This window comes from Myotis yumanensis, unplaced genomic scaffold (assembly GCF_028538775.1).
Source record: "Myotis yumanensis isolate MYYU_CA2020_CCGP unplaced genomic scaffold, mMyoYum1.0.hap1 SCAF_1, whole genome shotgun sequence".
NCBI classification, from domain to species: Eukaryota; Metazoa; Chordata; class Mammalia; order Chiroptera; family Vespertilionidae; genus Myotis; species Myotis yumanensis.
Window position 1 is genome coordinate 9,089,089 of NW_027223752.1, and position 16,241 is coordinate 9,105,329.

Genomic DNA, 16,241 nt, shown 5'->3' on the forward strand with positions numbered 1-16,241 from the left:
TCTTTCACTGACATAACTGTTCAGCTTTATTATTATCTTTGAAATAACATAGCCTACATCAATTAATGTTCATTAGGGGTCAGCTTTTTCTCTTCTCTGCCAAAGTATCATCTTCCCACCAACCATATTTCAATTCAGTTCACAAATCACAGATTCTTTATTGGAAAAAAAGAGGTTTCCATGGTGAAATGCAAATGATTTTTTCAATTCTTAGTAACTCCTTAATATATATGTTTTATTTATAAACAAAGCCTACTGCACAAACTTGGAATAAAAAGAAGTATATCTTACTTATGGAAGGCGTTAAAAAGAAAAGGTTATGTCAAAGGAAATTTTCATAATAAACTGCAGTTTGCTCTGTTGCACCTCAAAAGGACTTATTTAAAACAGAAGCACAGTAATTGGTTTATTGACAAAATGACATGAAGGACACAACTGATATCCATGGATGGCCCTTAAACTGAAAGAACTGTGATACCTCATAAGACCCATGTTAGAGCTCAGAATGTCATCTTCTATAGGCCCTTAATGACATAATCATTTAATACCTGAAAAACTGTCCATGTTTTACATTTGACTTTGAGAACACCATACCAAAGAGATAAAAGTGTCTTTGTTTTATATTCTAAAATATTTTTTTCTCTGGCTCTCTTTTTGTTCATCAGTTTATGTTGTTTATTATATTCCACAAATGAGTGAGATCATATGATATTTCTCTTTCTCCAACTGGCTAATTTCGCTTAGCATAATGCTCACCAGGTCCATTCATGCTGTTGCAAATGGTAAGAGTGCCTTCTTTTTTACAGCAGCATAGTATTCCATTGTGTAGATGTATCACAGTTTTTTAATCCACTTATCTGCTGATGGGCACTTAGGCTGTTTCCAAATCTTAGCTATGGTAAATTGTGCTGCTGTGAACATAGGGGCGCATATATCCTTTCTGATGGGTGTTTCTGATTTCTTGGGATATATTCCTAGAAGTGGGATCACTGGGTCAAATGGGAGTTCCATTTTTAATTTTTTGAGGAAAAAGTGTCTTTGTTTTAAAGACTTTATCAAGTATTCAGAAAATGCAATATCCTTCATCCTAACACCTCAGTCCTGAAATAATATTCTGAAAGAAGTTAAACGCTACTCTCTTGATTCCGTTAGAATTTCTAGACACTGAAACAATTTCCAAAGAATAGAAACAACACGGATATAAGCATCAGACACACATTCTCACATCAGTTCATTTTAACATGATTAATCTAGAACCTGACCCCTCTATCTATGGGTCTGTCTTTGTACCCCCCTTGTGAAGGAACAAAAGAAACACCTGAACCATTTAATAAAATTTGACTTTAAGGTGAGTACTACAATTTATTTTTCAAAGATTTAAAGATGAAAAAAAAAACTGGCTATCATTGAACCACAGGAATGATGAAGAGAAATGAAAATCAGAACTAAGAATCTAAAACTAAAGCAACAAAATAAATGAACCAGATCAGCAATTGGGTTAGCAGGAGATATGCGACTGACATAAAATAAATTGATGTTATTTCACATAGATTATTAATGCCAGAGATAACCTTAGAGAGGGAACATTTTTTTCCAAACCCCTCCTTTACAGTTGATAAAAACTAAGTCTCAGACACATAAAGACTTGTTCAGATCAGTAAATGAATAGCAAGTTACTCCACAAATAAGCATTAAAATTCGCACATATGTTATAAAGTAAATTTACTCTTTTGTCCTCCTCAGTTGCCATAGTTCACACACTTATATATGTTAGAATTTCAGTGTGACTACACGGCATGTTTTGGGGTCTGTGTTTCTAATTAAGTAGAAATTAATCAAGGGTGAAGAACAAATTGTCAGCTGTCCCAATCCCTGAACAGTCTTAAGTGTAACTTCAGAGGCCTGATATATGCAATGCCTCTCCCCAAATTAACTTATTCCTAAAAAGTAGGAATACAATGATTTGGATTAATTATTACAAAAATGCAGCCTCACCTGCTATTTTTTCTAAATGGCCATCCCTTTCTAAGGCTATAGCCATAAACAAGTACTTGTCCGTAAGGTTAAACAGAACAAAAAAAGAAAATGGTTAAATATTCTATTACTTGAATGGTATAATCAGTCTGCTAATTTTTTTAATCACTACATAATTTAGTCAGAAATCAAACTCTTTGCTTAAAAGACATGAAAATTATAATTCCAAAGCTAAAATTAAACTTGATTATAAAATACATAAATGTGGTTCAAAGATACATATATTTACAGAGCAGCAACTTTAATGAGATCATAAGTACATAACATTAAAATGGTGAAAAATGATCACTAGTAATTGAATGTGACCAATAAAGTTATTTTTATAGAACAAAAGTTGAGAGAAGGAGAGAAGTAAACTAACACTTATTGAACACTAGGCATTGTGCTAGCATCTTATCAATCTGTTAGCATAATCAACATCTCAATTATCACAACCCCATGAAGCAGCCATTATTATTATTCTCATTTTACAGGTAAGAAACAGAAAGGTTAGTTAACTTGCCTAAAGTCACACAGCTAGTTGGTAGTAGAGCTATGATTTGAATTGAGATCTATTTAAGCCCTCAAGCTATAACATAATAATTTCAGACTATTCACTGAAACATAGATAATTCATAATCCATTTCTACAAAAACTATTTTAGGAGGATTTTTATCATAAAAGCTACAACACAACTTTTCTCTTTGCTCTCATGTTTGGAAAGCCTGAAGAACTAAGTCTACAAAAGCAAAATAGAATTCAAATCAGTTCCATGTTTCTGACAATACTTGCACATGAGTCTCAAGCCTTAACTGTTTTCAAGGTGTTTTCATATATTTTGATTCACTTTATCACCACAACACCCCTGTGAGAGAAAGCTGATGCTATCATCATTCTGGAGATGTTGTTTCAACTATGTGAGTTGCCAAACAACACACAGCAGATTATGGATAGAACTGAGCCTAGAATCTACATATCCTGACTTTATCGATTGCTCTTCCTATCAGACCTTACAGCCTTCAAATGCGAAAGATAACAATTTCTACAGCTGAGGCAACATTCTCTCCATCTTTTTTTCTCAAGTGGCAAAAAAACACCATAATTTATATTTAGGAAACATAAACTGTGCCTTGTCATGTTCTCTCTTCCTATTGCATAAGATCAAACTATGTGAATAAAACAATTCTAAGGTATAATCATCTTCCACATCTTTGGTTTTCATCATAATATTCATGCTGAAGTGACTGAATTTAAATCATGGCACATGTCCATAGCGAGTGATTTCATTATAATCTTGAAAATTTATAACCTCAAACAGCAAAAGCAATTTCCATTTGTACAATATATAAAAATAATCTGGTATTAGGTAAGATTGAACTTACATATAGCCATTGGTAGGAAAGATGTGCTAAGATATTCAATAATATCCTTGTGCAGAAATGGAGGGAAGGTAGCTAACGTTGATATCATCGTGTAGGGCAAAGTACTCAGAATGTCATCACTGAGAAAGGGCAGCAAACACGTGGTTGTATAAAATATTGACTGTCCAAGATCTACAAAAGAAAATTGAGTAATGAGTCGCTGAATATTTTGCCATTTAACAAAATATGCTAATTATACATTCTAAGTTTTTATGAACTGATGTAAATTATAAGCAACTATTGTTCCCTTCCTATTAAAAGTTCTAAAACATACTATTCAGTATAGTAAGTATACAGCATTTGCTCAATAAATGACTGCACTAAGACAAATAAATATCTAGTACATGAGCTTTTCCTCAATACTTTACCAAGCTTTAGTAATACTTGTTATTCATATTACTCCTCAATTTCATAAATTAGAAGCACTGTCCATGGGCTAATGAATCCCAAAATCCTTCCAGCATTCTTACCTCCATTTTTATTACACAAGATAACTGTGGCACAGGATGTTAAACTACTTTCTCACTGGAAGTTTTAGAAAAGTCAAGGGCAGGACTGGAAATAAAGCCAGGCTAGCCCTAGCCAGTTTTGCTCAGTGGGTAGAGTGTTGACCTGCGGAATGAAGGGTCCTGGGTTCAATTCCTGGTCAAGGGTACGTATTTTGGGGCATGCACAGGAGGCAACCAATCGATGTGTCTCTTTCACATTGATGTTTCTCTCTCTGTGTCTCTCTCCCTCCCTTCCACTCTCTCTAAAAAATCAATGGAAAAATATCCTCAGGTGAGGATTAACAAAAACAAAATAAAAAACAGGCTATTTCTAAGCCATAACCAAACTACAATCTTCCTACATCTGGAGTCTTGAGCAATAAGGTAATTTGCATCTCCCAGCACCAGGGCAGATTTCAGATGCACCAAAGAAAGGAAGCTGTAAACTACTGCTGCATGTCCCTGAGTATTTAGTTATCGATTATCACAGAAGAACGTGCCACCTAATAATAATCTATCAACATTTTTAAATGGGGATAGGAACAGTACCTACCTCACTTCATTAAAAGGATTGTTAGGAGCTTTAAATGAGATAAATGTAAAGTGCTTAACATAATACATAATGTGCATTCTGCATATATTAGCCATTTTATTAATGTTTGTATTATTACGATTATTATTACCTGCACAAGGAGTAAAAATAGAGGAAATTTGAAAAAAACATAACTATTTAGCTTTAGAATGCATGTAGACGAAATCCCATTGCACTGAATGTGTATTTTGAATTCTGGACCTCCCAAAATATAGGTTATCAGCCACTGACTTGACAATGAAGATTTTGATGGTTTTCATACTCATTATAAAAGAAAACTATCAGACTTGTTTGTTTTGCAGATTTACCTTCTTAGTGCTATTTTGATGCCTAATGTCATTTCGGATTTTCATTAAAATTCATGTGCCATCTCAGCAAGCAATCAACTGTCAACAGAGAAGATGTGGCCACACTATCTACTGGGAGCAAGGTCAGTCAGCCTTGGGTTCCCAGTGAAGACACAGAAAATCCACAGGTGGTTCCCTAGTAATTAACTGAGGCCGTACATAAAAAGACACCTCAGCTGCATTTTAGCCTACTTCCAGAACATTCGCACAGAAAGGGGCCTGAGAGCCCACCTGGAATATTCTTCATATGAGGAAACTGAGGCCTGGAAAAGGGGAGTGATTGTCCAGGATTTCCTAAGAGTTACTAGGCTGAACTGAGACAAAAATGGGACTCTTCCGGGAACACTGCACTGCCCCCTGTGCAGACACAGCCTCTAGCCCTAGCCGCAGTTTGTTCTCAAACTTGGTGTACAAAAGGATCATCCAGAGAGCTAGTTAAAAATTCAGTGATTCTTATTCAGAGATCCTGGCTTGGGACCCAGAATTCCATGTTTCAAGATTCCTCAGCGATTCTGATGTTGTTCAGACCATGCTCAGAGAAACAATGCTGTACTGTTTTTAACCTCTAAGACATGGTCTAGTGAGGTTCCCCCTATCTTTCAAGCTTCGTTATGCAGAACAAGAGCTCGGTATATACATAACAGTGAAAAGTCACAAAATAGCTGTGGGTATAAAAGCAAAAATACAAATCATCCCCCCTGAAATTGTCATAATTTACACATTAATTGCAATTACATGAGTTGTGAGTCACCAAAGTGAATGCTTCTATCTTAATCAAGGGGCTCTGAAGATAAAGATCAGCTGCCTAACACAGTGGCCCAGCCCAGGACCAGACAGGTCCAGGATGACTCAGGACTGGAGTCACAAAGGAAAAGCACTGACAAGCTCACCACACAATCAACTCTGGCAGCCTTCTGTTCAAAGGGTCATCTCCTTTAAGTTCTGAGCCAGGATAGGATCACAATAAAAGTGACTTGGCTTAAAACAGCTACAAAATTATATGATAAGCAAGCTTATAGATTTCTAAGTTTTTATATTCACTATAATACAGAATTGTAAATATAAGCAAAAACAAATTCAATAATGATCATTTCATCATTTTTATGAAAGTAGATTTGTTTTTAAATCAGGAACACATCTTACTAAATAAACCATGAAGCATTCTCACAGGAGAGTTAGTCATAACTAAAAAGCAAAATAACCCCTCATCACCCACCCATTTCCCAAATTCCAATATTTCTGTACAGTGAAACTTTGGTATCATCCTTCCAGAAACCAAATTCTCAGTGCTTTCAAGTTAAGAAAACTGGCATTTTAAAAGTTCATTTTCTGCAAAAAGCCCTTTTCTTACTGTATGGTTTCCCATTTGATTCACTCAACTATAACACTGAATGGTTGAGCAGTAGATATTATTGGACTAGTTTTTATGGGTTAGAAGAATTTGGTAAGCAAGCAAGATAATGAAATTGACTAAAGACACCCAGAAGAAAGGGAAAGAATTAAGAAGTATGTTCTCGGGCTTCTGTCCTAAGGCACCACTGATACTGTTCACTGTACACCATATACAGCATATATAGACATTCTACCACATAGCCAACATTTTGTAATTAACTACTGGTTGTTAGTTACATTTGCAACACTTCTTAGAGATTTCTTTTTCTTTAGAGATTTCTTCTTATTTAATTTCCTGGGTTTAAAGACAGGAAAAATGAGTCCCAGAGAGATTCTGTGATGTGGCCCCCCAAAAAATCACAGAATTAAGTCAGTGCATTTGACCTGCTCTTCAAGCTCCACCTCTTACATTTTCAAGGGGGCATCTTTTTAAGTCTTAGCTCCCAAATCATTTCAACAAGAGTTTCCATGATAAGCAGATCAGGGAAGAAGAGATATATTCCTGGTATAGTCTTTCTCTTCTCCCCGGCCCTTTCTCCCCCAATTCAGACCCACTTGGATAGCATCCCTCTGGCCATAGAACAGCGAAATGTTAGGATGGAAAACATCATCATTAAATTCCAGTGTATGAAAGGCTTTAGCCACACAGAGACCTTTCAAGCCATTTATTCCAATAACAACAGTCTCCAGCTTCCATAAATATACATGTACATTCTCAAAGTTTTCGAGTAAATGCTCACCGTGTTGGCCATGCTGTAGTAAAGGAACTAGATCCAGGAGAGTCACCAAAGTCACGTAGAGGCCTTGATAGTCCAAAGAAGGGTAGTCTGACAAGTGAGCATCACGACTTTGCAGGCTGCGTTCAGAGGGAGCATCTCGCAGGACGCTGTAAAGGAGGGAGCGAGTAACAGTAGGGTTGATGGAACTGACCTGCGGTCTTAGAGATGGGGTGAGTGGGAATGGCACAGGAAAAAGACACATGGTCATGGGCACTGTCAAATTGGAGGCATCTTGGCTTTCCTTCTTCCCTGTGCGGGACAAAATGCTGTTGGGGGGACAAAGAAAAAAAAGAGACAACAAAGACACAAAGAACAGCACATTACATTGAAATGACACTCTAAAACAAATAATAAAACACCAGATATATCCCACATAAGATGCAATTGCCACACCAGGAGCATCTGCCAATCTAGGACAGGTCACACGGCTTCGTGCTCAGATACCAATAAGGCAAGGTTTACTTTGCGGAAGTTGCATTGCATCTCATGTGTTATCTGGTTAGTAAGGAGCAAAAATATAAAAATGCATGTTTCAGTGCCAAACCCATGTTTTACAGTTTATCGATCTGGTGAAGAAGTTTCCTGGAAGGAAAAGTAGCGGTTTTGTCTACCAAGATAGGGCTTTTATTCTTAATTTAAAAAAGCTTTCAAAACAAAGGAAGTTTTTAGCAAGACTTTCTTAATCAGGTAAATAAAACTTGCAAAATATAGGTATGGCACTTGCAGAAACATGTTTTAGCAAAGAATAAACATGTGTGTTTATTAAGAAAGTCTTAAAAATCACATGTTTATTGCATCAAAATAATGTCTATATGTATATTATGATACTGTTTCATGACATTCTGTCAGTATCATTTGAGATAATGAAGTTTAAACAGGCATATGAATTTAGAAATAATACATATTTCTAAAATGTTAGCTAAACTACATTGGAAAAGCTGTAAAATAATATATATTAAATGGTCCGTAGCATATGTTTGTGAACTAATGATAATGGTTATTTATGTGTGTGTTTTTAATTTTGCATGTTGGGGAGGAAACATTTTATTCTATGAATACAAACAATGGTTTATTAAATAGTTACCTTCAAAATTCTAAAAACTAAGCAAGCAGTATCTGCCAGGTAGCTGCATATCATACAATAAGATCTCATATATTACTGCTGCTACTTACGTTATTATTCAACAAAACTCACTAAAAACTAGAGGAAAGATAATTTAGAAAGTTAACAAAAAGTTTAAGGGGAATAAAAATCAATTATAAAAAATATATTGGCTTTCTTTTAGCCTTCATTTTTAAATAAAAACCTTTTAGTAAAAGCGATAAAGCAGAAAAGTTGTTAATTTAAAAATAGAAAAAATAACTACATAGCCAAATGTTTAGATTTTTTTAAATGAGGTTATACTATTTATCATTAAAGACAATAGCTATACATTATAATGATAATATCTGCTGCACTTACGTGCTTTTATATGTTAATCAAAACATAATAATTTATAAACGCTTTATTACATAAAAATAACTTTGTTTTACACTTATTCTATGTGAATAAAATATTACTAAGTTCTTAGTTAATGATATTACATTTATAAATTTTACAGTGGTGTGAAGAATTGGTTAGTGTCAAGCATGCTTGCTATTCCAAATTTACATTTATTTTTATTTACTCTTAGTGCAAAATATGTTACAATGTAAGAAAAATAACTACATGCTTTTTGTTTTCCATGTGCCTAATTTACCTCGATTTCCTTTGTCTTCTGTTCCCCAATGTCGAGGGAAAAACAATCAATAATAATAAAAATAATTTCAGAATAGTTATGTAACACTTCTTAGCAATAAATAACTTAAGAGTTAGTGTAAGGTTTTTTTTTAACTTTTAAAGGGATTTAATTTACCTTTTTTGTGTGTGATGTATTTAACTTTGTAAGCTTCTACTTTACAATGGGATAATATCAACATTCCAGTTACCCCTGCCTGTCTACAGCTAATATAAATATCATCATTTTCCATCAGGCTTTATACTTTCCTCACATAATTCAATTACTCCTAAAAATGCCACCTTTAAATGTTATATTCTTGATAATAAGCCCAGTCACCACAAAAAACTATTTTAATCCGATAGGATTCTATCCCGCTGAAAATACCTTTAGAATCACAATGTCAGAAATATTATTTCCCAAACTTCAGCCCTAAATGAGCCAACTACCAGCATCTTTCCAAATTTATAAGATGTGGATCTTACAGCAGTGGTATAAAAAAAACCAACACTTTGCCATTGAGAATAAAATGTTCTCTTTATCATATATTAATACTATCCTTTCAATCAAGTACAGTGCTCTCATCAAACTTTTCCTTGGTAGGGGAAATACAGCACATTATATTTTCAAACATACGTTGCTATTTTTCCAAAGTTTGATATAATTTGACAAATACTAGTAAATCAACTTTGGAGACTCTATTTTGATATTTTTCCCTTCCTGTATATGCGGCATTCCCAAATGATAGCAGCAACAGCTTCAGACATGCAGGGAGGGAAGACTGTCAGCACTGAAACAGTAAACGTCTCTCTCACTGCCTTCAGATTTAATAAGTAGGTGAAATTGAGGGGAAAAAATGGCTGAGGATGAGTTATCCATGAAACCAGCTTTAAATTACCATTCATGTTTCAATGTAAGGAAATGTTTTCACTTGTGGAAAAACTTAAGAAGGGCTCATGAATAAATGTACAATGTATTGTGATTTTATGATGTTTTGTGAGTTTTATTCAGAAAAAAAACACACACACCTATTTCCCCAACCAAACTGTCTAACTTGGGAATCATAAAACCAACTTCCCCGTTTGAAATTCTTTCCCAGAGGTCTGTACAGCCAACCAAAAAGAATATTAAGAACGTCCTGCTCAGAAGAGTTTGACTCAGCATCCAACTTTTCACCTTTCCTTCTCCCTCCTGAGATCCTCTTTATCAAGCATTTACTTCTAACACCAAGAGAAATCGAGAAAAGATCTCTGTGGGTGCTGGTAAAGATGAGAAGTTGCCCCAAGGTATTTATAGCTCAGAAAATTAATACATAAAATAAACTTTCTCTAAGATTATAAATGTTGACTTGAGTTGACTTTGTGCACCAAACAAAATTTCTTTGATCATGCTATGCTCTAAAGCTTCTCTGTAGACTTCAAATCAGTAATTTGAAGAGCTATATACTCCTCCTAAGTGATCAGACATTATAATTCAATTATGATATCAAACTGAGGCTAGAATCCCTTTTAAAAACATATTAAACTTTTTCTAAAGAGTTAGCAGCAAGTAACTTTCCCCAAACTGAACGATTTTTAAAAAGATGTTCTGTACTACCAGCTTGAATGGCACCAGAAGAGAGAGAATGTTTGACATGGGAAGACTGGAAACCTTTAAATGTTCTGCCAGGTAAAAGGCAAGCACCTCAAAGACCTTAGATGTTTAAAACGTGGCCCTGAATGCTTCTAATTATGGACAGACACCTCTGGTAGCAGTGAGGGGGGATTAAATTAGATGATCTTCATAGTTGCTTCTAATACTAAAAGCAAACAAAAAAACTAAACCCTGAAGTTGTGTGCAAACTGTGTGTCCATTCCTACACTTAGGTTCCTACTAAATTAAAATGAGTACAAATCAGAATTCAGATGAAATTTTACCCAAGATCCCAGGTTAGATGAAGTCAATGCACTAGAAGGGTTCCTACAATAGGTGAAATATGAACCAAAGTCAATTCAATTCAACAAACATATACTGATCTTCTTCTAAGGACCAAACACTGCACTAGGCTCGAGGGCTAGCAAGCTGAATAACACACAGGACTCGCCTTCCACTAACCTAGAGTTTAGGGAACCTCCATGAACTCTATCCTGAGTCTAATTATCAGCTAAATGGACATATGTGGACTATTCAACTGCTGATCTAGTCAGTTATGCTAAACATAATCTCTCCTCTCCTGTGGATTAAATTAATTGAAGTTAAACAGTGAGGATAATTACTGCCTTTGGAAATATGTACAAAAGTCTACTGAAATCAATGAGAGTTATATGCATGCAAGAATACCAGAGGACTATTACTTTAAAAATGCAATTCTGACTCAAATGAAGCTACTGAAACTTCAAGTTGCATTTTAATCATAATAATAATTTTAGCATCCTTGACAATATCCAAATAGAAAGACAGAGGGTTACTCTATGAAAAGTCACCTCTAATTCTTTCTTCTTATTTCCTTCCAAGTATCTGAATTCTAAAAGCAAGAAGTGCTTCTGAATGTAAAAATTATATAAAAGGCTATGATTGCCTAACCATCATGCCATACACCTGAAACCAATACAAAATAATATTGAATGTAAACTGTAACTAAAAAATTTTTAATAATACACTTATTGCATAGAATTATTATAAGGGATTAATTAAATGAGATGATACATGAAAAGCGCTTAGAACAGTGCTTGACACATATAATTACTATTATTATTATACAATGTTACTATGATTATGATAGCTATCGTTAGTGTTATTACTAGTGGTAGCTGTTGATGTCTCCCTTTGAACATGGACTTGGCTCAATTGCATAGAATCTTCTCCAACAGCCGCTTGAACAAAATACCTTAATATCAGTTTGATCATTAAAATGCTATGACCCATGACCATATTCTAATGATCTATTGCCCAAGAAAATGGAACCTTCCTGTCTTGCAAACATTACTTCAGTATCCTAAATTTCTTAACTTTTTGGCACAATGACTAAGACCTATGCAGTAAGCTCCAAGTGCCAACTAGGATGTCACAGTTTCTTTGCAAATGAAATTCAGAATTTGCTTCTTACTGAGAAGTACCTCTCCATGCGAGAACTTTCAAAATTTGTGATAAAGGAAAATGTTTCCCACTGAGGACACTGACCTCAAAGACAAAAGGAGAATTCAAGAGAACAGAATCAGATGGCTTTGTGCATAAGTTTATCTGATTATTACTATGAAAACTGAGCTAATCATTCCACTGCAATTTGAAAATAAGGGAAATATCCTATAACAAGGCCCTAAACTGACTATGCAAGTATGAAATCTATGAATCTGATCAACAGAATCCCTTTAAGACAGAACAGGGACACTAAAGGTTTTAAAGAAGAAAAGATACTCCAAAGATAAGAACAAAGTGATAGGAGGACTGCAGAAGGCTAGTAACTGACTTGACCACATGAAGCTTCCTTCTACAAAGCGTTCAGTCTGCCCACGCAAAGCCTCAAACCACAGTGAACTCCAGGGCCACTGCGGTCATTCCAAATTGGTGTTCTTTCCCTCCCTAGTACCTGTCTTACCAAACGTTTGCTGTTATATAGCTAAAGAAACAGTAGCAGGTCAAAGCTATGTTTCCAAAACCAGATTTGGAGTGAGAAGACCATGGTGACGGAAGAGACTTAGCCTTAGAGTTTAATGGAAAATAAAGTGTTCCCCTCACTTCCTGGATGTTATTTCCCAAATGATTGGGTCTTTTCTTGAAAGGCTTGTTTTTCCTAATGAGAACTGTGAAGCAGATAGGTCCCTCCTGTCACTACGTTACAGTAAAAGCAGACAGTATTTGTTGTTTCCTGGTCCTCCAGAGAATTTCCATATCAATTGTAAAGTATGGTGAACACTTGAAGTGTCACACAAATTAAAAATAACTGCTATTACCATATATTGTACCATATAATATATGTTAATACTATATATTATACATCAGTATGAAATACTACTGATGAACCTAAAATGCTACATAATTCTGATTCTTTAAGACCGTAAGTGCTTCCTATTCTTAATGTTAGCAATAGTTTCTTCTTTTAAGCCTAATCTCTATTTACTGCCAGACATATAACTTTTATCACTATATAAATCTCTTGATAAGACGTTCTACTGAGGGGCGCAGGCAGAAGCCATGCAACCCTGTTTTTCTTTCACTCAGGCCTGTGATCGGATCTGCTATAGACACCCAGGGACCTGGAGTCCAGACTCTTCTGGCAGAGCACTAGAAAACGTAAGGTCCTTCGAAACATTCAGTTCCATCAAAATTTAAATCCCAATCAGTTCAGCAGTGCTACCTAGAAATTCTTTCAAAGTAGAGGATATTTTAAAGCTTACCTTAACAAGGTCTGAGAAAAGTATTTCAGGGTGTTTGCAATATCTGTTCCTGAAGGTACAGGGTAAATGTTGTGGAGAACCCGGTTATGATATTCCTGTAAGTACCGGATCTTGGAAGCAACTAGATAGAAACAAAACAAAACAAAAACAAAAAACAAAAAAAGAAAAAGAAGAGGAATCATCTTGTACTGTGTATTAGCTATACAGTTATTAGTTTTAATGCTCAGATACAGGAATTTAATCAGTATTTTTTAAAAATATGTAAATTTTTGCTGGAATTCCATGGCAGAAACAATTACAAAAAGACCTTTAATTTCTTAAAATTGTTATCAGAGCACAAAATTATTTTTAGTTATCTGGTTTAATAACTTTTTCACAAATTAGCCATTACCTTTTTTTATCACTAAGAAAGACAGTACTGCAAATTTTTTTATAATCACTCCCAAGTTAGCTTATTTTAGCAAAACAATAATAGATATATATCTCTGCCACCAGAGAATTATATTTAATATTACCTAACTGAAACTAAAGGAGAAAACTCAAAGGCCTTGCGGCAATACTGTACAAATCCTAAAGTAGAGGGCGTTCATTGCACAATGGCATCAGTTGAAACCAGACCTTTAACTCGAGAAGTGCTCATAAAAGCGTGCTTAGCAAATGTTTAACTGCAACAATATTTAGGATAGATTAACTTAGTATTAAATAAGAATACAATGTTTGGGTGGTAATAAAAAAATGAATGTCACATTTTTCTTCCAAGACATTTCAGAAATTAAAAGGCTTCCTAAGCTTTCTGAACTTGGCTGCCCAGATCTCCTCGACATTCAGGAGGGACGCAAGAGGCTCATTGACCCTCCTAGACCTACCTGGAGTCACCAGCATTGTCCACATTCCTGACCTGACCTTTGACCTGGCTGCAGTGCATGGCCCAGTTTTAGTCATTCCTCTTTGCAAATCCCAAGGGGTCATGATGGTCAACGTCTCTCAGGTCGCCTCCTCCACAGAGCTCTCAACACTGTCCATTTGTCCTTTCAATCTTTAAGGCTACCAAGGGAGCCTTTTAGGTGGAACGGCTCACTGTCAGCAGTTAACAGAAGACAAATCAAGTCCCGGAGAAGCAAGGCCATGCTGTTCCCAACAGCCCATGGAAATAGGCTCCTGGATGTGTTCTAACTGAAATTCTGGCTTAAGTAACTTCTTTAAAGAACGTCAAAATGCTTCTGATAGGCATGGAACATAGAATCCCAGGATCATGCTATCAGAATTAGAAGGGCCTTAAAGACCTTTTCCAAAACCATTTCATTTGAAAGATGGGAAATGAGGCACATGAGGTCGTCAACCGCAGAGCTAGACTAGAACTTATAAACCCTGGTGCCCTTTCCACTATGGCATCCTCTAGAATACCATTGTGAAACGAAGTCAAAAGGCAGATCGTGGGTGTTCACTGCACGACATCAAAGCAATGTTCAGCTCTTATTGTTCCCTGATTCTAAATCTCACATATACCGCTTATCAAATTTCTCTTTTCTCTCTCCAACTACCTACACATTTCCACAATATGGTTAGTATTTTCCAACATAAATAAGCCTCGATTGCGGATAAGACCCTGAGTGTGTATATAGCACATCACCTCTGAAGAAAGCAACAAGGTTATATCCATTGTCGTAATTAATCCGGTAAGTATCTGGTTGTAAAAATAACTTTTTTCCTGAGATAAGGGAAAAATAAGTGATACTTTAAAAATGTTTCAATTACAGCCCGGCTGGAGTAGCTCAGTGGTGAGCGTCAACCTATGAACCAGGAGGTCATGGCTGGATTCCCTGTTAGGGCATATGCCTGGGTTGCAGGCTCCATCCCCCAGTAGGGAGCGTGGAGGCAGCCAATCAATGATTCTCTCTCATCATTGATATTTCTATCTCTCTCTCCCTTTCTTATCTGAAATCAATAAAAAAATATTTTTTAAAAAAATAAAATGTTTCAATTACATAATCTACAAAAATCCATTTTCTTCTCAGCATTTTTGATCTGCTGTTCATCATCTTTTATAAAATCACATTAAAGGGAACCCCCATGTTAATACATAGTTTCAAGCCCCAAATATTTGAGATATATACCAGGCCAACATATGTTTTCTGCTCACCCAACATCACAGTAACACTCTGTTACTGTGACTTTTCTCAACCTTTAATATTTAGCAGGTTTCTGTTGAGTATTTCAGAAAAAGGTTAATCATTCCACCACCTGATAGTGCAAGTTGTGGACAATAAGCTCAAATGAGGAGGAAAGCCATAGAACCCCCCACTCAATGCTTGCTCATAATTCAAGAGCTACAAAACTGTCCATATACAACAACGGCAAGCATTCGGAAATGTCTTTTAAAAAATGAATGTTCGTTTTTATAATTATTTTTTGTCAAAATTCAGCAATACCTCCTTTCAGTGGATGCCCGAACATGCAAGGGAAAGCAGAAACAAGTCACTCCCTTCTTTGAGATCTTTTAATATTTTACAAACAACACATTGTATTGTTTTTGTTTACTTACCTGTTTATTTTTCCATACCAGGTTGTACATTTCTTGAAGGCAGAAACTATATCTTATCCATATCTTATCCCACGCCTAACACACTGCCTGGCACTTAGGAGGCACTCGATGTATTTGTGGGATAAATGAACAAATAAATTATTACTTTAATAATAACACTTATAACCTGGGGGCTTTTTTGCACATATACATATCTGTTTCCCACACTAGATTGTTGACTCTTTTTCTTCCTAGTGCCAGACATCTAGTATGTGCTCAATAAATAAGTGATGAGTGAAGATAGAAAGAAAGGGGGAAGAGAAAGAAGAACAAAGATACTGGTGAGTAAACATGAAAGACAATATCTAGAACCAGTTGGGAAAATGTTCAAGCTAATTTTTGCACTGGTGAATGCAACAAATTCATAGATTTATTTAACTTTCATGTTTGCAACTATTTGAAGACAGCCAGAAAGGTCCCTGACATATAGTAATCTGTAATTGTGATGAGGATGTGACTAAAACTCATTTACATTTCAGCTTTGCACAGAAGAGAGGG

The 16,241-nt window shown here is 35.5% G+C and overlaps 1 protein-coding gene across 1 annotated transcript in view; it reads right to left on the bottom strand.

The window, feature by feature from the left end:
- The window catches only part of LOC139009254 (protein unc-79 homolog), a 224,255-nt gene that overhangs the window by 167,533 nt on the left and 40,481 nt on the right, over positions 1-16,241 (bottom strand). The window contains 3 exon segments of the mRNA XM_070413424.1: positions 3,396-3,566; positions 6,994-7,298; positions 13,163-13,283. Coding sequence (XP_070269525.1) covers positions 3,396-3,566; positions 6,994-7,298; positions 13,163-13,283 — 597 coding nt within the window.